Source organism: Hypanus sabinus, chromosome 10 (assembly GCF_030144855.1).
Source record: "Hypanus sabinus isolate sHypSab1 chromosome 10, sHypSab1.hap1, whole genome shotgun sequence".
Taxonomy (NCBI): Eukaryota; Metazoa; Chordata; class Chondrichthyes; order Myliobatiformes; family Dasyatidae; genus Hypanus; species Hypanus sabinus.
The window spans coordinates 20,510,922-20,535,819 of record NC_082715.1 but is presented as its reverse complement, the minus strand read 5'-3'; the positions used below and the strand labels follow the sequence as shown (position 1 = coordinate 20,535,819).

General features: G+C 39.8%; 1 protein-coding gene across 4 annotated transcripts in view; it reads left to right on the top strand.

Annotated features, from left to right (window-relative positions):
• The window catches only part of tbc1d32 (TBC1 domain family, member 32), a 210,966-nt gene extending 186,463 nt beyond the window's left edge, over positions 1 to 24,503 (top strand). For 3 of the 4 annotated variants that reach the window (XM_059981480.1, XM_059981478.1, XM_059981479.1), the window contains 3 exons: positions 6,734 to 6,922; positions 10,764 to 10,958; positions 24,168 to 24,503. In XM_059981480.1, coding sequence (XP_059837463.1) covers positions 6,734 to 6,922; positions 10,764 to 10,958; positions 24,168 to 24,278 — 495 coding nt within the window. In that variant the 3' untranslated portion in view covers positions 24,279 to 24,503. The remainder of the gene's footprint in view (positions 1 to 6,733; positions 6,923 to 10,763; positions 10,959 to 24,167) is intronic. The other variant, XM_059981481.1, reaches the window with a different exon arrangement.
• Positions 24,504 to 24,898: the final 395 nt, after the last annotated feature.

Below are 24,898 nucleotides of genomic sequence, written 5' to 3'. Positions count from 1 at the left end.
GAATCTCCTATCAACACTGCAACCTTCTTCACCTCTCTGCTCTTCTGAGCCACAACACTGAGCTCAGTGCCAGAGACCCAATCGCTGTGACTGCCCCTGGGAGGTCATTACTCTCAATGGTATCTACAGTTGTATGCTTCTTATTGAGGGGAAAGGGCACAAGTGTACTCTGCACTGGATGCCTTTTTCCCTTCCTTCTCCTGACAGTCACCCAGTCACCTGCTTCCTACAACCTAGGGTACTTCCCTGTAACTTCTATCTATCACTTCCTCAGTCTCCCATTTGAACCAAAGGTTATTGAGCTACAGCTCCAGTTCCTTAACGTATTCTTTGAGTACCTGCACGTCGATACATGTGGTACAGATGTGGTTATCTGGGAAGCTGGAGATCTCCCAGTGTTCCTACATTTCACATAAAGAACGTACCACTACCTCCTGATACATTCTCAGTGCACTAGCTATGTACTAACAGGAAAAAAAGACCTTAATAGAAACCTAGAACCTCCACCTGTACTTGTCAAAGCCTGTTCTTGCCCAAGCATATTGAGCCAAAGCTGAATCACTCTTAACACTGCCCTCTCCAACAATGGTTGCTCCACTTACATCTCCTTACTTTTTATTGTTTCCATGCTGATGGCAGCCTGCCGAAAAGAAGCTCTTTTCAAACCTTGTGCAGTGTCACCAACCAATGACCTTTTATGCTAATTGCAGATATATATATATATATATATATATATATATTTATGTACACACTGATATGTATTTATGCAAATACATAATGGATTCCAATTAATTAGGACACATCAGGAACGATACATTTGGACCCAATTAAGTGGCTGCTTTAATTAGCCAGTTTCATGGAAATAGTTAAAAAGGTATATAAAAAAAGATAAACTACCATTTAACTCATCAACAAATTATAAATTTCAATGAAATACAGAACAAATTAGAATGCTACCAATGCTATTACAATACTATAAAACTGTGTATTAATTCCAAATAGTTAATCCTTTGTATGCTGCTATGTATGGGGTGTTCAGAGGTGGCAGCACCTTTAGTGAAGGGACTTGTTGTGTACATTCTGGGACAGCTGATACATCCTTGATCCTCATCAGATACTCCTTCCTCACCTGTAGCTCTCAGTGAGTAGCTGTTTGCACGTGACAGCGTCCACATAGTAGCGCTTTAACAGGTGAGGAAAGCCAATAGGTGTCATACCCCGATAAGATAAGAACATGCGTGTCCTAGCATGTGAAGTCAGCTCCGGCAGACTAGGCAAACGAGATTACAATTGGCCCTCCTTATCTGCAAGGGATTGGTTCCGGGACCCCTCATGGATACCAAAATTCAACTTGTCCAAATGTGGTGGACCTTAGGACCCAGCGGAACCCCAGACCTTATTTAACCTGTCTCAGTGTGGTGGACATTAGGACCCAGCAGCAGAGCTCTGAATCCGCAATGTTTCTGTTCACGAAAATAATCACGATCACGATTGAAAACAAAGTGGAAATAATAAAGCGATCGGAAAGAGGTGAAACGCCATCGGTCATTGGAAAAGCGTTAGGCTACGTCGGTCAACGATTGGAACAATTTTAAAGGATAAAGTGAGAAAGGCTCTGCCCTGATGAAAGCTACAATTATTACTAAGCAACGCAGTGGTTTAATTACTGGGTTTTGGGGTTTAGGGTTTTTGATCCTCCACATCAACCCGGCATGGTGGAGAGCACAGTCGGAAGCTTGACTGTCAATGGATCGAACTCGGGAACTTCCGTTCCTGAGCCTGGGCGCTGAAACATATGTTCTAAAGTGTTTTATATGCATAGAAAGGTAAAATACATACTATATACTTAAAACAGATCACTTGTTTAATAAGGTGTATGTTTGACCTCATAATATACCTTGCCGTGGCCTTGGATCTCGTCTGCCTGCACTGCACCTTCTCTGTAACTGTAAAGTTATATTTTGCATTATTTTATTGCTTTTTCCTTTATGCTTCCTTGATGTATTGATGTGACGAATTGATTTGTATGGATTGTATGCTAAACAAAGCTTTTCACTGTATCTTGGTACACGTGACAATAATAAATTACATACTGAAATAAGGCTTTGCACAAATCTGAGCAAAACATTTTTGATGAGAAGACTATGCAACATTTTTAGTCATGTGTAATTCAAGATCTGATCAGTCGAAGAGCTATGCATTGTGCCAGTCGATACACAGTAATCTGATTTTGAAAGAAAAATTACTCTACTGCATGAGACAACTATCCCAAAGATTTTTTAAAATCTCTTTTGTAGCTCCCTAAAATCTACCCAAGTCATTGATGCTGTTGTCCTGCTGAAGGGTCTCGGCCCAAAATGTCAACTGTACTCTTTTCCATGTTGTGCCTGACTTGCTGAGCTCCTCCAGCAGCTTGTGTGTACTGCTGACCTTGTGCATCCTTATATTCTATAGCTGTTCAGTGACATCCTTGACTTTGTCTTCAGGAAGGCAACATGCAATTCTGAACTCACATTACAGCTGCAGAAACTGGCTGTTCTCCTAATTTAAAATCTTCCGTAATTACTTACTTCCCTATCTTCCTCCATTCCTCATGTCGATGAGCGATTTGTAAAACTTGGCTCTGGCATTTTAGTCCTCCATACATGATACATTTTCTGTTGGAGATTAAGTGCAGGTCGGAGAGTGAGGTAAACTGTGAGTTCCTGTAACTACCCGGTTGTTCTTTTTCTTCTGTCTGAAGGCAGCACATTACTTCTTTATCCATCACATTTAAACTAAATGATAAAGACTTCCTGAAATGTGCTGTTGCAAGATGTTAAAGCTTACTTTTGTCTTATAGACAATAGACAGTAGGTGCAGGAGTAGGCCATTTGGCCCTTCTAGCCTGCACCGCCATTCACTGTGATCATGGCTGATCATGCACAATCAGTACCCCGTTCCTGCCCTCTCCCCATATCCCTTGACCCCGCTATCTATAAGAGCTCTATCTAACTCTCTCTTGAATGCATCCAGAGACTTGGCCTCCACTGCCTTCTGGGGCAGAGCATTCCACATATCCACCACTCTCTGGGTGAAAAAGTTCTTCCACATCTCTGTTCTAAATGGCCTACCCCTTAGTCTTAAACTGTGACCTCTAGTTCTGGACTCACCCATCAGCGGGAACATGCTTGTCCAATCCCTTAATAATCTTATATGTTTCAATCAGATCCCCTCTCATCCTTCTAAATTCCAGTGTATACAAGCCCAGTCGCTCCTATCTTTCAACATATGACAGTCCCGCCATTCCTGGAATTAACCTTGTGAACCTACGCTACACTCCGTCAATAGCAAGAATGTCCTTTCTCAAATTTGGAGACCAAAACTGCACACAATACTCCAGGTGTGGTCTCACCAGGGCCCTGTACAGCTGCAGAAGGACCTCTTTACTCCTATACTCAATTCCTCTTGTTATAAAAGCCAGCATGCCATTAGCTTTCTTCACTGCCTGCTGTACCTGCATGCTTGCTTTCATTGACTGATGTACAAGAACACCTAGATCTTGTTGTACTTCCCCTTTTCCTAACTTGACTCCATTTAGATGGTAATCTGCCTTCCTGTTCTTTCCACCAAAGTGGATAACCTCACATTTATCCACATTAAACTGCATCTGCCATACATTTGCCCACTCACCCAACCAAGTCACCCTGCATTCTCATAACATCCTCCTGACATTTCACACTGCCACCCAGCTTTGTGTCATCAGCAAATTTGCTAACGTTACTTTTAATCCCTTCATCTGAATCATTAATGTATATTGTAAACAGCTGCAGTCCCAGCACTGAACCTTGTGGTACCCCACTGGTCACAGCCTGCCATTCCAAAAGGGACCCATTAATCACAACTCTTTGTTTCCTGTCAGCCAGCCAATTTTCAATCCATGTCAGTGCTCTGCCCCCAATACCATGTGCCCTAATTTTGCCCACTAATCTCCTATGTGGGACTTTATCAAAACCTTTCTGGAAGTCCAGGTACACTACATCCATTGGCTCTCCCTTGTCCATTTTCATAGTTACATCCTCAAAAAACTCCAGAAGATTAGTCAAGCATGATTTTCCCTTCATAAATCCATGCTGACTCGGACTGATCCTTCTACTGCTATCCAAATGTGTTGTAATTTCCTCTTTTATAATTGACTCCAGCATCTTTCACACCACCTATGTCAGGCTAACCAGTCTATAATTCCCTATTTTCTCTCTCTCTCCTTTCTTGAAAAGTGGGACAACATTAGCCACCCTCCATTCAGCAGGAACTGTTCCTTAATCTATAGGACATTGGAAAATGATTACCAATGTGTCCATGATTTCTAGAGCCACCTCTTTAAGTACCCTGGGATGCAGACCATCAGGTCCTGGAGACTTGTAAGCCTTCAGACTCAACAGTCTATCCAACACTGTTTCTTGCCTAATATAAATTTCCTTCAGTTCATCCTTTACCCTAGTGCCTTTGGCCACTATTACATCTGGGAGATTGTTTGTGTCTTCCCTAGTGAAGACAGATCCAAAGTACCTGTTCAACTCATCTGCCATTTCCTTGTCCTTCACTTCCTTGACTTCAAGATTTCCACATAAACCGGTAACTCTCTCAAATGTATGCATTAATAATTATTCCCATTGGGACACAGAATAATTTGTTGAATGACCTGATGGCTCACAGTGTTCCACACAACTTGAATAGGATGAATGTCGAGAGGGGCTTTAAACCAAAGGTTTTACTTACGCAAGATGTTTAAAGAACTATCCTCCTGCTTGAATACATACAGAAAAGTATCACACAAGTTTTATCATGGAGTTATCTAATCATTGCAAACACAATAAACCATCCTTTAAATAAAGTCGGTTCATCTCAGCACAGTTCTGGACTCCCTGCTGAGGCTTGCAGTGCAGTAAAATGCTGGCTGCAGAACAGCTACATTACTTAGCAGCCTACTTGAAGTTGGTCTGCTGTCCACATTTGAAGCAGGTTAATCCTACATCAGAATGCCTGTGCTAATCAAATTTAATACCCCGAAGTTGAATATATTTATATTTTTTTTATTATAAAAACTGTCTCTGAATATAATAAAATACTTGGAGGACTGTTTAATATATTTTAACGCAGTGTAACATGGTTGCATTCACTTGTAGAAATTACCAGCTTTGTTTCTGCCAACTCTTGGATAGATAATATTAAATTAAGCAGCAATGTTAAGAAGATTGTACAGTGCCTTGTCTGAAAGCTTGTAGTGTGAGCAGTAAGTGTCCTGAAAATTTAACACATGGCAGGTTGGCTTCGGTTCAATCTGTTAATGTTTCTCCTAATACACTTTTAAATTCTATCTATAGAAGGAGAAATTAATAGTATGATGAAATTCTTCATTGGGGTGTTTTATGAGAGTGCACTGTGCTATTTACTCTTACTTTTCTTTTGTTCAATTATTTTAAATCTCATTCTTCTTTCCCTTCTATGTAGAAATTGGGACGAGAGAGATGCTGATCATCAAATTATGCTAAATATTTTGATTTCTCTGTTTTCAAATTGATTCATATTTTACTGTGGTTTTATACTATACTGAAAGCAGGAACTCCATTCAAAGGAAGGAATGTGAAATAATCAGTAAAATCTCTGGTTATAATTCACCACAATAAATAAAATCTGAATACATATTTTTAAGAAAATCTGTAGTTTAGATTGAGTTGTGTTGGTTCCACTGCCCCATTTTACACTTTCTAACCTTGTACTGAAAAATTAGCAGAAAGTGAATATTTAGTGTGAGGAAAACCACATTTGAACAAATTATACATACAGTTCCTTTTGTCAGTTTTTCAGACACAGTTTATTGCTGCAGTTCAGAGCTGAATGATGAATGGAAATTTACCATCAAATAATTTTGTAATTTTAGGAACCAGTAGATATTCAAAAGCTGACACTTCTGCAGGCTATTAAAATGAAATTATGCAAAGTTAAACATGGTAACATTTGATTCCTTATCAACTCGTACTCAAAAATAGATTAAAATTCTGGTGCTTCTCTTCATTATTTGGGTTTGCTTAAGCTGCAATAAAGTATCACAGAGGCTATTACCACTGAGCCATGGAATTGCACAATGCAGAAATGGGCCTTTTGGCCCATATACCTGTACCAACTCTTTACCCAGATGCAATTATCCCATTTTCTGACATTAGATACATTCTTTCTCTCCATTTCTATTTAAATTCTTTATATCCTTTATACCTAAATGCCCCTTAAACACAGTGATTGTATCTGACACCATGGCAGTAAAGTCATCAGCCACTGTCTGTGTGAAACAATCCCCTCAAGTCCCCTTTAAAGCCCATTCCTCTCCCCTTTTACTTTTAATAACCCACGTAGTCAGTGTAACTATTTACACACAAAATAAGGATGTTTCTGTGATCAGTTCAAATTCTAATCTCACTTGTTTCTATAAAGTGTGTCAGTCAAGAATTTACATTGCCAACTGAAGCCGCTTTGCTCATCTCTGAAAAGCAAGTTGTCACATTCCTTAATAGTTTACATCTGTGTGCCTCAAGGCCTCATGGACCTCATGAATTTAAATTTATGTTTTACTTCTAACTCATCAGACTTACTCATTATGAGTACTGTAAGCAGACAACTCCATTCTAGGTACAAATATCTGATTTTAACCCTCTCAGTGCAAACGTGTAAACTCTTCATTTTTCTTCATTTTACACAGATTTGTCAGCACTGGCTGGCTCAGTGTTTTTGGAACTATTTGAACTGGACAGAAATTGGACATTATATTGCCATCTGTGTAATCTTGGGCCCTGACTATCAGGTTTACATGTGCATTGCTGTACTGAAACATTTGCAGCAGGACATTCTTCAGCACATGCAAACTCAAGATCTTCAGATTTTTCTTAAGGTATGCGTGGCTATTAAAATATCTGAAAGATAAATTAACCTGGCCTGAAAGTAATTAGCAACACCAAATAAATGTTCCTTTGTGCACATCAAGCAAGCCTTGATTATGATTATTTATTTGTCTCTCTGGTTGATTGAACACAATTGCTATTATAAAAATATTAAAAATATAAATATTTGACTGCAGTCAATTTAGATTGATGGTGTCCTTTGTTAAAAATTATTGAGCCATTAGTATTATTGTCTGTCAGTGTAATTTCATGTCTTTCTATTGATATAAATATAATTGGTCTGCTGTTTGAAATCATTCTACAAGCCTGCTGAAATGTTACTCTTCAAAGAATGAATCAAAGTGAAGGTTGAGCTCTTTGGTAGAACTAATAGGGCAGATTGCTCGACCCTATTGTTGACAAATGAAATACAATGTTGATACTATGTTCCTTATCCTGCCTTTGTGTAAAATTTTCTACTTGACTGGTATTTGCAGTGGTCATTGGGGGAGTTAGAAATCTGAGCTAGTAAAATGATGTAAAGGCAGCAGAAGACTTACACAGAATATATTCTATTTCTGGAGGCAAAGATAAGAGATTTTCTTTTTGAATGTTCATTCCTGATTAGGAAGCATCTAAGAAGTGGAATACAACGTGCTGCTCTCAATTGTCCACACAAAATTTCTGAAACTGCTTTGTTTCCAATAAATGTGGTATGTTTTAAAGAACATTACAGCACTATACCATATGACATAGGAGCAGAATTAGGATACTTGGCCCATCGAGTCTGCTCTACCATTCAATCATGGCTGATCCTTTTTTTCTTTCCTCAGCCCCAATCGCCACCTTCTCCCCATAACCTTTGATTCAGTGTCCAGTCAAGAATCTATCAAGCTCTTCCTTAAATACACCCAATGGCCTGACCTCCACAGCTGCCTATAGTAATAAATTCCACAAATTCACCACCTTCTGATTAAATAAATTTCTTTGCATCTGTTTTAAGTGGATGCCCCTGTATCCTGATGTGGTGCCCTCTTGTCCTAGATTTTTCCACCATGGGAAACATCCTTTCCACATCCACACTGTCTAGGCCTTATAACATTCAAAAGGTTTCAGTGAGTACAGATGCAGAGCCATCAAACACTCCTCATCTGGTAACTCTTTCATTCCTGGAATCATCCTTGTGAACCTCCTCTGAACCCTCTCCAATGCCAGCACATCTTTTCTTAGATGAGGAGCCCAAAGCTGTTAACAATACACAAGGTGAATTCTCACATTGCCTTATAAAGCCTCAGCATCACATCCCTGCTCTTGTATTCTAGACCTCTTGAAATGAATGCTAACATTGCATTTGCCTTCCTCACCACCAACTCAACCTGCAAGTTAACCTTCAGGGTGTCCTGCACAAGGATTCCCAAGTCCCTTTGCATCTCATATTATTGAATTTTCTCCCCATTTAGAAAATAATCTGCACATTTATTTCTACTACCAAAGTGCATGGCCATGGATTTTCCAACTTTGTATTTCATTTATCACTCTCTTACCTATTTTCCTTTTCTGTCTAAGTCCACCTGGTGCCCACCTGTTTCCTCAACACTACCTGCCCCTTCACCAATCTTGGTATCATCTGCAAACTTGGCAACAGCTATCTAAATCATTCATACACAGTATAAAACAAAGCAGTCCCAATACAAACCCCCGTGGAACACCACTAATCACTGCAGCCAACCAGAAAGGGATCCTTTTATTCCCAGTCAGTGCCTCCTATCAATCAGCCAATGCTGTAACCATGCCAGTACCTTTCCTGTAATGACATGGGCTCTTAACTTGGTAAGCAGCATCATGAGTGGCACATTGTCAAAGGCCTTCTGAAAATCCAAATATACAACAACCACTACATCCCCTTTACCTATCTAATGTGTAATCTCCTCAAAGGATTCCAACAGGTTCGTCAGGCAAGATTTTCCCTGAAGTTAAACCATGCTGACTTTGTCCTATCTTGTCCTCTGTCAACAAGTACTCCATAATCTCATCCTTAACAATTGACTCCAACATCTTCCCAACCACTGAGGTCTATAATTTCCTTTCTGCTGCCTTCCTCCTTTCTTAAAGAGTGGAGTGACATTTGCAATTTTCCAGTCTTCTGGTACCATACCAGAGTCCAATGATTCTTGAAGGATCATTACTAATGCCTCCACAATATCTACTGCTACCTGTTTGAAAACTCTAGGGTGCCATTCATCTGGACTAGGTGACTTACGTACCATTAGGTCTTTCAGCTTTTTGAACGTCTTCTCTCTTGTAATAGTAACCACACTCACTTCTCTTCCCTCACACCCTTCAACATCTGGCACACTTCTAGTGTCTTGCACAATGAAGACTGATGCAAAATACTCACTTAGTTCATCTGCCATCTCCTTCCTTCCTGTTGTTATTTCTCTGGCCTCATTTTCCAGCAGCCCTATTTCCACTCTCACCTCTCTTATTTTTTTACATACTTGAAAAAGCTTATACTCTCCGCTTTGATATTATTTGCTAACTTGCTTTCATATTTCATCTTTTCCTTCCTAATGATTCTTGTAGTCGCTCTCTGTAGGCTTTTAAAATCTTCCCAATCCTCTATCATAGAAACGTAGAAAACCTACAGCACAATACAAGCCCTTCGGCCCACATTGCTGTGTCCAAACATGTACTTACTTTAGAAATTACCTAGGGTTACCCATAGCCCTCTATTTTCCTAAGCTCCATGCACCTATCCAAGAGCCTCTTAAAAGATCCCATTGCATCCGCCTCCACCACCGTCGCCAGCAGTCCATTCCGCACACTCACCACTCTGCGTAAAAAAAACTTACCCCTAACATCTCCTATCTTCCCATTAATTTTTGTTTGAGAGGGAAGGGCAGGAGTCAGAAGCTAGAGAGCACCCCTGTGGCTGTACCCCTTGACAATAAGTACTCCCTGTAGGGAAAGGAAGAGGATGGTAGCAGTGTTACAGGATTCTAGGGGATCGGACAGGTGATTCTGTGGACATAGGAAAGAAGCACGGATGGTAGTTTGCCTCCCAGGTGCCAGGGTCCGGGATGTTTCTGATCATATCCAAGATATCCTGCGGTGGGAAAGAGTACAGCCAGAGGTCGTGATTCATATTGGTACCAACAACATAGGCAAGAAAAGGGAGGAGGTCCTGAAAGCAGATTACAGGGAGTTAGGAAGGAAGCTGAGAAGCTGGACCACAAGGGTAGTCATCTGCCTGTGGATTACTGCCTGTGCCACGTGACACAGAGTATAGGAATAGTGTGAGGTGGAGGATAAATGTGAGGCTGGGGGGTTGGAGCAAAGTGCAGGGATTCATATTTCTGGATCATTGTGACCTCTTTTAGGGCAGAAGTGACACAAAGGGCAGGTTGCACTTGAATCCCAGGGGGACCAATATCCTGCCGGGGAGGTTTGCTAAAGCTATTGGGGAGAATTTTAACTAGGATTGCTGGGTGGGTGGGAACCAAAATGAAGAGACAGAGGAAGAGGTGGTTGGCTCACAAACAGAGAAAGCTTGGAGACAGTGTGAAAAGGAGGATAGGCAGGTGATCGAGAAGGGACACGCTCAGATCGATGGTTTCAGATGTATCTATTTTAATGCAAGGAGTATTATGAACAAAGTGAATGAGCTTAGAGCGTGGATCAGCACTTGGAGCTATGATGTTGTGGCCATTAGAGACTTGGATGGCTCAGGGACAGGAATGGTTACTTTGAGTGCAAGTATGTTAAAAGCAAGAGGATAAGACGTAAGAGAATAGTGTGAAAGTGGAAAAGTGTGTATGGAACCAGAGGTACTTAATGAGTACTTTGCTTCAGTATTCACTACAGAAAAGGATCTTGGCGATTATAGGGATGACTTACAGCGGATTGAAATGCTTGAGCATGGAAATATTAAGAAAGAGGATATGCAGGAGCTTTCGGAAAGCATCAAGTTGGATAAAGTCTCCGAGACCGGATGAGATGTATCCCAGGCTACTGTGGAAGGCGAGGGAGGAGCTTGCTGAATCTCTGGTGATGATCTTTGCATTCTCAATGGGGATGGGAGAGGTTCCGGAGGATTAGAGGGTTGCAGATGTTGTTCCATTATTCAAGATAGTGAGTATAGATAGCACAGGAAATTACAGATCAGTGAGTCTTAATTAAGTGGTTGGTAAGTTGATGGAGAAGATCCTGAGAGGCAGGATTCATGAACATTTGGAGAGGCATAATATGATTAGGAATAGTCAGCATGGCTTTGTCAAAGGCAGGTCATGCCTTACGAGCCAAATTGAATTTTTTGAGGATATGAGTAAACACATTGATGATGGTAGAGCTGTAGATGTAGTGTACATGGATTTCAGCAAGGCATTTGACAAGGTACCCCGTGCATGGCTTATTGAGAAAGTAAGGAGGCATGGGATCCAAGGGGACATTGCTTTGTGGATCCAGAGCTGGCTTGCCCACAGAAGGTGGTTCATATTCATATTCATATTCTGCATGGAGGTCGGTGACCAGTGGTGTGCCTCAGGGATCTGTTCTGGGACCCCTATTCTTCATGAATTTTATAAATGACCCAGATGAAGAAATGGAGGGATGGGTTAGTAAATTTGCTGATGACACAAAGGTTGGAGGTGTTGTGGATAGTGTGCAGGGCTGTCAAAGGTTACAGCAGGACATTGATAGGATGCAAAAATGGGCTGAGAAGTGGCAGATGGAGTTCAACCCAGATAAGTGTGAGGTGGTTCATTTTGGTAGGTCAAATATGATGACAGAATATAGTATTAATGGTAAGACGCTTAGCAGTGTGGAGGATCTTGGGGTCCAAGTCCACAGGACACTCAAGGCTGCTGTGCAGGTTGAATCTATGGTTAAGAAAGCATATGGTGCATTGACCTTCATCAATCATGGGATTGAGTTTAGAAGCTGAGAGGTAATGTTGCAGCTATACAGGAGCCTGGTCAGACCCCACTTGAAGTACTGTGCTCAGTTCTACAGGAAGGATGTAGAAACCATTGAACGGGTGCAGAGGAGATTTACAAGGATGCTGCCTGGATTGGGGAGCATACCTTATGAGAATAGGTTGAGTGAACTGGCCTTTCCTCCTTGGAGTGACAGAGGATGAGAGGTGAGTTGATAGAGGTGTATAAGATGACGAGAGACATTGATCATGTGGTTATCACAAGAGGGCATAGTTTTAAGGTGCTTGGAAGTAAGTACAGATGCGATATCAGGGGTACGTTTTTACGCAGAGAGTGGTGAGTGTGTGGAATGGGCTGCCGGCGACGGTGGTGGAGGCATACGATAGGGTCTTTTAAGAGACTCATGGACAGGTATATAGAGCTCTGAACAATAGAGGGCTAAGGGTAACCCTAGGTAATTTCTCAGGTAAGGACAAGTTTGGCATAACTTTGTAGGCTGAAGGGCCTGTGTTTGGCCTGTATTGTGCTGTAGGTTTTCTTTGTTTCTGTATTTTGTTGTAAGCCCTCTCTTTTGCTTTTACATTAGCTTTGACTTCCCTCGTCAGCCACAGTTGTACTATTTTTGTATACTGTTTGATATTTCTTTGTTTTTGGAATACATCTGTCTTGCATTTCCCTCATTTTTTCAGAGAACCTCACACCATTGCTGCTCTGGTGTCATCCCTGCCAGCATCTCCTTCAAATTTACTTTGGCCAACTCCTTTCTTACACCATTGTAAGTTCCTTTACTCCACTGAAATACTGCTACATCAGACTCTACATTCTCCCTATCAAATTTCAAGTTAAACTCAATCATATTGTGTTAACAGGCTCCTAAGGGTTCTTTTACCTTAAGCTCTCTAATCACCTCCGGTTCATTACGTAACACTCATCCACTGTAGCTGATCATCCAATAGACTCGACGTTAAACTTCTCTAAAAAGTCCTCTCATAGGCATTCATTCAACAAACTCACTGTCTTGAGATCCATTTCCAGACTGATTTTCCCAATCGACCTGCATGTTAAAATCTCCCATGACTATCATAACACATGCCCTTTTGACACGACTTTTCTATTTCCTGTTGCAATCTGTGGTACACATCCCCACTGCTGCTGGGAGGTCTGTAGATAACTGCCGTTAGGCTCCTTTATAACCATATAACAATTATAGCATGGAAACAGGCCATCTCAGCCCTTCTAGTCTGTGCCGAACCTGCCTCTACCAGTTCTACTGGAAGCTCGTTCCACACAGCTACCACTCTGAGTAAAGAAATTCCCCCTCGTGTTACCCCTATAATTTTGCCCCCTAACTCTCAACTCATGTCCTCTTGTTTGTATCTCCCCTACTCTCAATGGAAAAAGCCTATCCACGTCAACTCGATCTATTCCCCTCACAATTTTAAATCAAGTCCCCCTTAACCTTATACGCTCCAAAGAATAAAGACCTAACTTGTTCAACCTTTCTCTGTAGCTTAGGTGCTGAAACCCAGGTAACATTCTAGTAAATCTTCTTTGTACTCTCTCTATTTTGTTGACATCTTTCCTATAATTCGGTGACCAGAACTGTACACAATACTTCAAATTCGGCCTTACCCATGCGTTGCACAATTTTAACATTACATCCCAACTCCTATAATCAATGCTCTGTTTTATAAAGGCCAGCATACCAAAAGCTTTCTTCACCATCCTATCTGCATGAGATTCCATCTACAGGTAACTATGCACCATTATTCCTAGATCACTCTGTTCTACTGCATTCTTCAATGCCCAACCATTTTCCAAGTATGTCCTATTTTGATTACTCCTACTAAAATATAGAACCTCACACTTATCAGCATTATCCATCTGCCATCTTTCAGCCCACTCTTCTAACTGGCCTAAATCTCTCTGCAAGCTTTGAAAACCAACTTCACTATCCACAACGCCACCAACCTAAGTATCATCTGTATACTTACTAATCCAATTTACCACCCCATCATCCAGATCATTAATGTATATGACAAACAACATTGGACCCAGTACAGATCCCTGAGGCACACCACTAGTCACCGGCCTCCAACCTGACAACCAGGCATCCACCACAACTCTCTGGCATCTCCCATCCAGCCACTGTTGAATCCATTTCACTACTTCGATATTAATACCTAACAATTGAACCTTCCTAACTAACCTTCCATGTGGAACCTTGTCAGAGGCCTTACTGAAGTTCATATAGACAGCATCCACAGCTTTACCCTCGTCAATTTTCCTAGTAACCTCTTCAAAAAATTCAGTAAGATTTGTCAAACATGACCTTCCACGCACAAGTCCATGTTGACTGTTCCCTGTCTATCCAGACCCTGTCTATCCAGATAATAATATATGCCATCTCTAAGAATATTTTCCATTAATTTACCCACCACTGACGTCAAACTTACAGGCCGATAATTGCTAGGTTTACTCTTAGAACCCTTTTTAAACAATGGAACCAAATGAGCCATATGCCAGTCCTCCAGCACCATCCCTGTTTCTAATGACATTTGAAATATCTCTGTCAGAGCCCCTGCTATTTCTACACTAACTTCCCTCAAGGTCCTAGGGAATATCCTGTCAGGGTCTGGAGACTTATACACTTTTATATTCTTTAAAAGCTCTAGTACTTTGTCTTCTTTAATCATCATAGTATCCATAACTACCCTACTTGTTTCCCTGGCCTTACACAATTCAATATCCTTCTCCTTAGTGAATACCAATGAAAAGAAATTGTTCAAAATCTCCCTCATCTCTTCTGGCTCCACACATAGCTGCCCACTCTGATTCTCTAAAGGACCAATTTTATCCCTCACTATCCTTTTGCTATTAATATAACTGTAGAAACCCTTTGGATTTATTTTCACCTTACTTGCCAAAGCAACCTCATCTCTTCTTTTAGCTTTTCTAATTGCTTTCTTAAGTTTCTTTTTACATTCTTTATATTCCTCAAGCACCTCATTTACTCAATGCTGCCTATATTTATTGTAGATCTCTCTCTTTTTCCAAACCAAGTTTCCAATATCCCTTGAAAACCATGGCTCTCTCAAATATCTGCTATCTCCTTACAAATTTGCTTCTCCAATTCTCGCTCCCCATTAGGTGGTCTATAATACACCCCTATAAGTGTTACTACACCTTGCCCATTCTTCAATTCCACCCAAATAGTCTCCTTAGATGAACCCTCTAATCTATCCTGCCAAAGCACCGCTGTATTATTTTCTCGGACAAGCATCGCAACACTTCCCGCTCTTGCCCCTCTGATTCCATCACACCTGAAGCAACGAAATCCAGGAACATTTAGTTGCCAATCACACCACTCCTGCAACCATGTTTCACTAATAGCTACAACATCATATTTCCAGGTATCAATCCATGCTCTAAGCTCATTCACCTTTCTTACAATGCTCCTAGCATTAAAATAGATGCATTTAAGAAACTCTCCACCTCTTTCTCTCTGTTTATCCCTAACGGTGCAAACAACTTTATTATCTTTTTCTTCCTTCACCCCTACATCTTCGGTCTGAGTGCTCCCCTTCTCTATCACCTGCCTATCCTCCCTCACACACTGTCTATAAGCTTTCTCTATTTGTGAACTAACCTCCTCTCCCCTAGTCTCTTCAAATTGATTCCCACCCCCCCCCACCGTTCCAGTTTAAAGTCTCCCCAGTAGAACTCATTTTCATCAACTTCAGTTTTGAATGTTATTTCCACAATTTGTTAATGATGATGACACTGAGTAGTTTAAAGAAATGCTTCTATCAAAGTAGGATAAAGAAAAGGCCCAGAGTGTTCTACATGTAAGTGAAAAACAGAATAATTAGACTAAGAAAAGGACCGATCAGGAATAGAAGAGGAAACATGTGCCTGGAGTTGAAGGAGGTAGGGGAGGTCCTTAAGTACTTTGCTTCCGTATTCACTAGGGTTTTGAGGTTTTTGAAGACTTTCTAAAACAGGCTGATATCCTGCAAAGCTCATCACAGCTGGTCCAGGAGTCCATTAGTTGCAAACTGCAACTAGATCAGAGCAGAGATGAGTAAAAAAATCGCGAGTAGCAAGCTAAAAACCAGTCTGTCCCTTTCCTTAAACAGCCTGATCTTTTCAGTCTTCCAAACAGCTGATGTTTCCTCGTTCTCAGACCCTGACCCTGCCACTTCAATACTTTCTCAGGCCCAGGACCTATTCCTTCGATTTGGCCGATACCCAACCTTTCCAGCGCTTAAATCGATCAAACATCTGCTTAGTCCTCACTCTCAGGTCCGGTCCCCACCACTTTACCACAGATCTACTGCTTTGAATGGGTCCAGTCCTGCTCCAGTAATGGCCAAACATAGCCTCGCTCTCCCTCTCTCAAGTCTGAGCCCTGCTGCCTTGATTCAGCCCATACAAGCCAAGCCACAACTGTCCTACACCTTTGAAATTTCAGTTCATATCACAACAATGCCAGGTGGTACAAGCAGTTGAAAAGCTCAACTCTGTAAAGGAAATTACAGGCTATTGATTGCGGTGATTGTTTTTGAGAATGATTAATAAAGTAATTAGTTTTGTTTACTGCTAGCAAACCAGCAACAATCTGAAATAAATAATATTTAATGTTGCCAATATTTTATTGACAAGTGTCTATGTCAAAATATTGTGGATTTATTATATAACCTGCTATTTCAGTTAACTACTTTCTGAGTATTGCATTCTTCTGTTTGAAGATGATATGTTAATGATAAAGACAAAGATTAGGTTCATTTGTGACATAAACATGAAAACATACAGTGTTGTCAATGACCAACACAGTCCAGAGATCCTGCTGGGGACTGCCCGCAGGTTTCACCATGCTTCTGGCACCAACATAGCATACCCACAACTTACTAACCCTAACCCTAACTTTTGGAATGTAGGAGGAAACAAGGGAAGTCAAAGCCAACATAAAAGCCAACATAAAAGCCAACATAAAAGCCAAAGACATATAATAGACCAAAAATTAGTCAGAAGGATTGGGAAGCTTTTAAAAACTAAATAGAAAGCAACCAAAAAAGCCATTAAGAAGATAAAGCTGGTATGCGAAAGGAAGCCAGCTAATAATATTAAAGAGGAGACAAAAAGTTTCTATAGATACATAAAGTGTATAGGATAAGCAAGAGTGGATATTGGACCACTGGAAAGCTATGCTAGAGAGATAGTAACGGGACAAGGAAATGGTGAATGAACTGAATAAGTATTTTGAATCAATCCTCAAGGTGGAAGATACTAGAAGTATGATGGATGTTCCATGTGTCAGGGGTCATGAAGTGTGTGAAGTGACCATTACTAGCGAGAACTTTCTTGGGGAAACTGAAAGGTATGAAGGTAGATGCATCATCCAGTGGTGTTCTTCACGTTTCAGGGTTCTGGAAAAGGAGTCTGTAGAGATTGTGGAGGAATTAGTAATGATCTTTCAAGAATCATGAGGTTCTGGAATGGTTCCAGAAGACTGAAAAATTGCAAATGTCACTCCACTCTTCAAGAAGGGAGAAAGGCAGAAGAAAGGACATTATAGGCTAATTAGTCTAACCTCAGTAGTTGGGAAGATGTTGGAGTCAATTGTTCAGGATATGGTTTTGGGGTACTTGTAGGCACATGATAAAATAAACTATTGTCAGCATGGTTTCAAGGGAAAATCTTACCAAACAAATCTGTTAGAATTCTTTGAAGAAATAACAAGCAGGATAGACAAAGGAGAAACAGTTGATTTTGTGTACTTAGATTGTCAGAAGGCCTTTCACAAGATGCCACATATGAGGCTGCTTACCAGGCTAAGAGCCCATGGTATTACAGGAAAGATTCTAGCATGGATAAAGCAGTGGCTGGAGGCAAAGAGTGGGAAGAAAAGGAGCATTTTCTGGTTTACTGCCAGTGTTCCACAGGGGTCTGTGTTGGGACTGATTATTTTTACATTATATGTCAATGATTTGGATGATAGTTACAAAAGGACTTGGACTGATTAGGAGAATGGGCAAAGGTGTGGGAGAAAATTGCTCACAATACTACAAATGAGGCCTCATCCGTGCTTTATAAAGCCTCAATATAGCATCTTTGCTTTTATATTCTAGTCCTCTCAAAATGAATGTGAAGGCATTTGCCTTCCTCACCACTGACTCAACCTGAAAATTAATCTTTAGGGAATCCTGCACGAGGACTTTGAAGTACCTTTGCACTTCAGATTATCTGCGTATGAAACAAAACTTGCACATCTTGGAGCACTGACCATTTCTTCTTCTGTGTCCATAGAAATTTACTTTTGTTCTATTTTATTAGTTCCAAAAAGCAGAAGACACAGGTGAAAATAATTTGTAATATGTATACATTTAAAAACATGTAATTTTTGTAAGGATGCTCCTGAATGGTTATCTATTATATCAGAAAAAAAATCAGTACTAAATTTTCAAAAAAAAAGAACTGATTTTCTTTGTTTATGCTCCAATGAGGACCACTTGGTAAAGGTCATACAGCTGTGGACGATTGTCCATCATCTCATTTTAGATAAATTATTTAAATCTTGATTGAAAAAGCTAGCTTAGCAAAGTTATCACAAAAAGATATGTTAGTTATAAAATCTGTGTAAGTGAAACACAATATTGAATAATTTCTTTAGAAATCCATTATTTATTTCCAAGGAAATGGCTAGGCTTTACAGGTTTGAAAATAAATGAAAAATGCAAAGGTATCCATTCATACACTGGGTGTAAGTATATTGTTATTCAGCAGAGCAATAGTCCTTTTTTAAATCAGTGACAAAACAATGAGAAATAGGTCTTCTGGTAGAGCTTTAATGTGGCACTAACAGTAATTGAACAGCTGCAAACCAAGCATGTGAATGGAAAAGTAAATATACATGTATGTTTGCCTTAGATTCAGCAGACACTCTTTTGAGACAATTTGTTGTTTCTACATTCAATGGTGAAACAAACCACTAGTCGAGTAATTTACTCTTGAATGTTATTGATTATACCAAATGATAAACAGTGCATTATCATAGTTGAATAGCTTTCGTATTTTAAAACTAGCTGACTATGCATCGGTATATATAACATTTATAAAAGAAATTGTAAGCACGTTCTTAAAGTGGAGATGTGTGAAGTTATATCAAGGTGCATTCCAATTTTGATTTAGTCTGACAAAATAAGTTCTTTACTCTTTTACATAAAGATTGCTATGTAATATAATTCATAGATTATACTCAGTTGTCATTCTTTCTATAGTTAATTTAAATATAGTTTTCCTTTCCAAAACTAAACCTAAAGGCTGCTGATGAAAAATGAATGTAACTTATTTGTAAACATCTTGGAACTCTTACCAGTTCTAGTGAATGGTTTTGTGTAATTGCTTTATACGATTGGTTATATTTTAACTATGTGCAACTTGGAAATTATAGTGTTATCTCTCTAAAGTCTGCATGTAATTATTCAGTGACATTGATTGTTTTCTTATTTGGTATCAGGTTGGGCAAGATACAGTAATCGTCCTTTCCCAGTCTCTTTGATTAATTATAATTTGATTCACACGGAGTTATGGAGATAGTACAAAATGTTTTGTCTGCGTTTACAAATAAGGTCAATTCTTTTCCTAATATTAGTGGAAATAAAATATGATCTGATCAGAGCTATCTAAACCAAAATGATACTGCACTTTCAGTCCCTTTTTATGGCATTAAAGGGTGGTTACTTTACAGGGTGACAATTCTTTAATTAAAACAAATCAGCACAATTTTCACACAGTTTTAAAGGCAATGATGTTTAATAATTTGTCATGAGAGGATATGTAAAATGAATAAAGAGATGGAAAGGAGTCATTTGATATAGTGGTGAACCTTGAATCAGAAGTGAATGTTCAATACATTAAAAATCTGATTGTGACAAATTCATCTGTGATTGATTGTATTGAATTGGTGCCGTCATTGTGCTTTCTTAAATGGACTTTAGTGGAATTGATTCTCAGGAAGCAAGTACAGCAGGCAGCCAATACTATTATGAGTGGACTAGAACAAGGTTCCTTGATGGTCTATTGCCTCCCGCCTACTAGGGGCCTCTCAGTTTGATTCCACAGCATGCTTGTGGGAGGGTGAACAGCCAGAGGCCATGGTTGACATGGATAGTCCGAGTGAAAAGGTCCTGCAACGTGAGTTCAGGTATTTAAGGGGAATGTTAAGGGACAGGACCTTCAGGGTTGTGATCTCAGTATTGCTACCTGTGCACATGCTAGTGAGGCCAGAAGTAGGAAGATCGTACAGTTTTTACTTGTGACTGAGGAGATGGTGTAGGAGGGACAGCTTCAGAATTTTGCACCATTGGGCTCTTTTCTAGGGAAGGTGGGACCTGGACTGAAGAAATGGTTTGCAACTGAAATGGAGAGGGACTGATATCCTAGTGGGAAGGTTTGCTTATGCTGCTTGGGGGCACTGGGGTTTAAACTAAAGTTGCAGAGGGATACAAACCAGAGCACCAGAACAGAGGGTGGTGGAGAAAGATGTTGTTCAGCCTATATATTAAGTCAGGAATCAAAAGGTTAAATATGGTGGAACGAACGTTCTGAGCTGTATTTATTTTAATACAAGGAATTTTGTAGGAAAGAGCTTAGGGCATGGGTCAGCATGTGGAAGTATGATTTTGTAGCCATTAGTGAGACTTGGTTGCAGGAGGGGCAGGACTTGCAGCTCAATGTTGTAGGGTTCTGCTATTTAAATATGATAGACTGGAGACCTGCGATGAATGGTGTGCCACATGGATTGGTGCTGGGTTCGTTGTTGGTTGACATCTGTATCAATGATCAGATGTTAATGTGGTAAACTGGATTTATAGATGACACCAAGATGGGTGGTGTAGTGGACAAGCAGGAAAGACTATCGATGCTTGCAGTGGGTTCTGGAGCAGCTGGTGAAATGGGTTGAAAATTGGCACTTGGAATTTAATATAGACAATGTGAGGTCTTGCACTTTGGGAAGTCCAAAGTGGTCTTACGTAGGTCTTACATGGTAGGTCTTACATGGTGATTGCTAGGGCACTGAAGAGGGCAGTAGAACAGAGGGATCTGGGAATATAGATCCATAATTCCTTGAAAATTGTGTCACAGGTAGAGAGGGTCATAAAGAAAGCTTTTGGTCCACTGGGCTTCGTAAATCAATGTACTGAGTACAGGAGTTGAGATGTTATGTTGAGATTGTATAAGATGTTGGTGAGGCCTAATTTGGAGTACATATTGTTTACAGTTTGGTCACCTAGCTCCAGGAAAGATGTAAATAAAATTATGAGAGGTATGAATAGGTTAAATGCAAACCTGCTTTTTCCAGTGAGGTTTGGTGATTCTACAACTAGAGATCATAGTTTAAGGGTGAAAAGTGAAATGTTTAAGTAGAACATGAGGGGAATTTCTTCAGTCACAGGGTGGTTAGAGTATGGAATCAGCTGTCAGTGCAACTGGTGGATACAGGGTTGATTTCAATATTTAAGGGAAATTTGGATAGGCACATGGATGAGAGAGGTATGGAGAAATCTGATCCGGGTGCAGATCAATGAGACTAGACAGATTAATGGACTAGATAGGCTGAAGGGCCTGTTTCTGTGCTGTAGTGTTCAATGATGCTATGACTCTGTAAGACCATAAAATACAAGCCATGATTCTAAATGGTTTAAGGATAAAGGCTGTGAAAAGTTAGGCTGAGGAAAAATGATAAGATGTTCTCAAAACCTCCTTCAAAAAATAATTCAGTTTCACAAGTGAATCTTGGGAAATCTAGTTCATGATCACTCAAAGTAGAGAAAGAGTATTTGGGATGTTATTGGGATACATTGGAAGCAATCAGAAGCCCTACATCAATGTCAGAAGACATGAACTACCACACGAAATACTTACCAGAACTGAATGTCAGTTGTGCCCCAGCTATGGAAGAATCTGTGAATTCCACATTGGTCTTATGAGTTCCCCAGAACACCAAAAAAATAGTGGAACAACTGTTTCGTAATCCAGAGGGACTATCCAAGAGAAGAACAATAGTCATCTAATGCTCTGGTATTTTTTCAACACTAACAATCACAATTAAATTTCTGAGGGACAACTTGAAAAAAATTTTGGTCAGTGGTAAGATTTGACTGTGATTAACTACAAGGCCATAAGAGATAGGAACAGAATTACGCCATTTGGCATATCGAGTCTGCTCCACCATTTGATCATGGTTGATTTACTTTCCATCTCAATCTCATTCTCATGCCTTCTTCCCCAAGTTTTGATGTCCTTCCTAATAAAGATGCTATCAACCTTTGCTTTAAGTCTACCCAATCACTTGGCCTCCACAGCATCTAAGGCAGTGAATTCTACAGATTCACTGTCCTCCGACTAACAAAATTCCTACTCATCTCTGTTCTAAAGTGACGTCCTTCTATTCTGATGCTGTTCCCTTTGGTCCTTGGCTCTCCTACTATTGGAAACATCCTCTCCACATCTACTCTGTCTAAGTGTTTCACTGTTTGATAGGTTTTACTGAGATCCCCTCGCATTCTTCTGAACTCCAGTAAATACAGGCCCAGAGTCATCAACTAAATGCTCCTCATAATAATAATAATAATAATAATAATAATAATAATAATAAGAAGAAGAAGAAGAAGAAGAAGATGATATAGGAGCAGATTTTGGCCATTTCACCTATCAAGTCTGCTCCACGAGTTCATCATTGCTGATCCAATTTTTTCTCTTACCCCCAATCTCCTATCTTCTCCCCATATTCTGCTTTAAATATACATAAAGATTCAGTCTCTACGACTGCCTGTGGCAAAGAATACCATGGATCCACCACTCTCCGGCTAAACAAATTCCTCCTCATCTCCATTCTAAAAGGATGCTCCTTCTATTCTGTGTCCTCTGGTCTTAGACTCACCCACCGTAGAAAACATCCTTTCCACATCCATTCTATCAAGGCATTTCACTATTTGATAGGTTTCAATAAGGTCAGCCTGAATTCTAATGTATACAGGCTTAGAGCCATCAAAGGCTCTTAGTATGGCAAGCCTGGAATCATTTTTGAGAATCTCTGTTGAACCCTCCAGTACATCCTTAAGGGGACCAAACTTGCTCACAATTATCCAAGTGAAGCCTCTTTTATGTTTTTTGTCTTCACTGTTTTATGAAGTTTAAACATTACGTTCTTGTTTTTACATTCTAGTCATCCTGAAATGAGTGCTAACATTGCATCTCCCTTCCTCACCACAGACTCAACCTGCAAATTTACCTTTAGGGAATCCAGCTCAAGGACACCCAATTCTCTTTGCACCTCAGCTTTTTTGGTATTTTCTTTCCATTTAGAAAATAGTCAACACTTACATTTCTTCTTCCAAAGTGCATGACCATACACTTCCTAACACTGTATTCCATCTTCCATTGCTTTGCCTGTTCTCTTAATCTGTCTAGCTCCTTCTGTAACTTCTCTACTTCCTCAAAACTACCTGTCCCTCCACCTATCTACATATCGTCTGCACACTTTGCAACAAAGCCAACAATTCCATCATCCAAATCATTGACATATAATGTATAAAGAATCGGTCCCAACATTGGCCCCTGTGGAATACCACAAATCACTAGCAGCCAGCAAGAGAAAACTCCCTTTGTTCCCACTGTTTGCCTCCTGCCAATCAGCCACTGCTTTATCCATGCTGGAATCTTTCCTGTAATGCCACGGGGTTGTAGCTTGTTTACCAGCCTCGTGTGGCACCTTGTCAAAGGCCTTCTAAAATCCAAGTACACAACATCAACTGATTTTCCTTTGCTGATCCTGCTTTCATTTCTTCAAAAAATTCCAACAGATTTGCCAGGCAAGATATTTCCTTGAGGCAACCATGCTGATGACAGCCTATTTTATCATGTGCCTTCAAGTATCCTGAGATCTCATCCTTAATAGTTGACTATAACATCTTCCAACCACTGAGGTCAGACTAACTGGGCAATAGTTTCTTTTCTTCTCCCTCTCTCCCTCATGAAGAGTGGGTGGCACGGTAGTGTAGTGGTTAGACCTGTGTTCAATGCCTGACGTTGCCTGTAAGGAGTATGTACATTCTCCCTGTGACTGCATGGGTTTTCTCTGAGTTTTCTGGTTTCCTCACACAGTCCAAAGATGTACAGGTTGGTACAGGTTATAATAGTCAGTTTCCCATGTTAATTGGTGGGTTGATGTGCAGTGTGTCTCGAAGGGCCTACTCCATGCTGTATCTTAATAAATAAATAACAAGAATTTCAATGTCTTTAACTTTGTTTTATTTAGGAGGAAGCAATCCATGGATTTCATATTAGCAGATATTTGGAATATATGGAAAAGCTTGAAAAATCATACAGATCTACTATACTAACAGATATGAAGAACATTAAAAAATGAGTGAAAATAGATTGAATATTAGATTAATTTACTTTCTCGTAACTCCAGTTTTAATTCCTATTTGTAGAAATTTATTGAAGACTATATTAAAAATTTTAAATATGTATATAAAAAAGCAACTTCATGTTTAGATTGTAAACTGTGACTGAAAAGAATTTTGGCAAATGGTTGAATAAAATTACCGTAATTTCATAAAATGTAGCTGCAGCAAACTAAATAAATGATATTTTTGGAGACTTTGTCATGTGTGTCAAATGTATCCTTTTAGCTTTCAGTGCAAACTTAGCCAACAGTAAGGGCTTTTACGTTATTGTTTTACTCCATAGTTAGGTGGGAGGGTTATTTTCATTCCCATTTGACCTATTTAAAGAAATCAAGTGGGGGAAAAGTATTTCATCTAATACACTTAGCAATTTTTTTTAACCGTAGCAGTGTTGAGCATGAGGAAAACCTGTGATGTCTTTATATGTGATCAAAGCTTAATTGAAATTAAAGCAAAATAGTGAAGATGGTAAAAATCTAAAAAGGAATCAGAAAATGCTGGCAATATATCACAAGTCAGGTAGAATGCCTGTAATGTAAAAGGAGAAACAAAGTCAATGTTCTAGCCTGAATGTTAG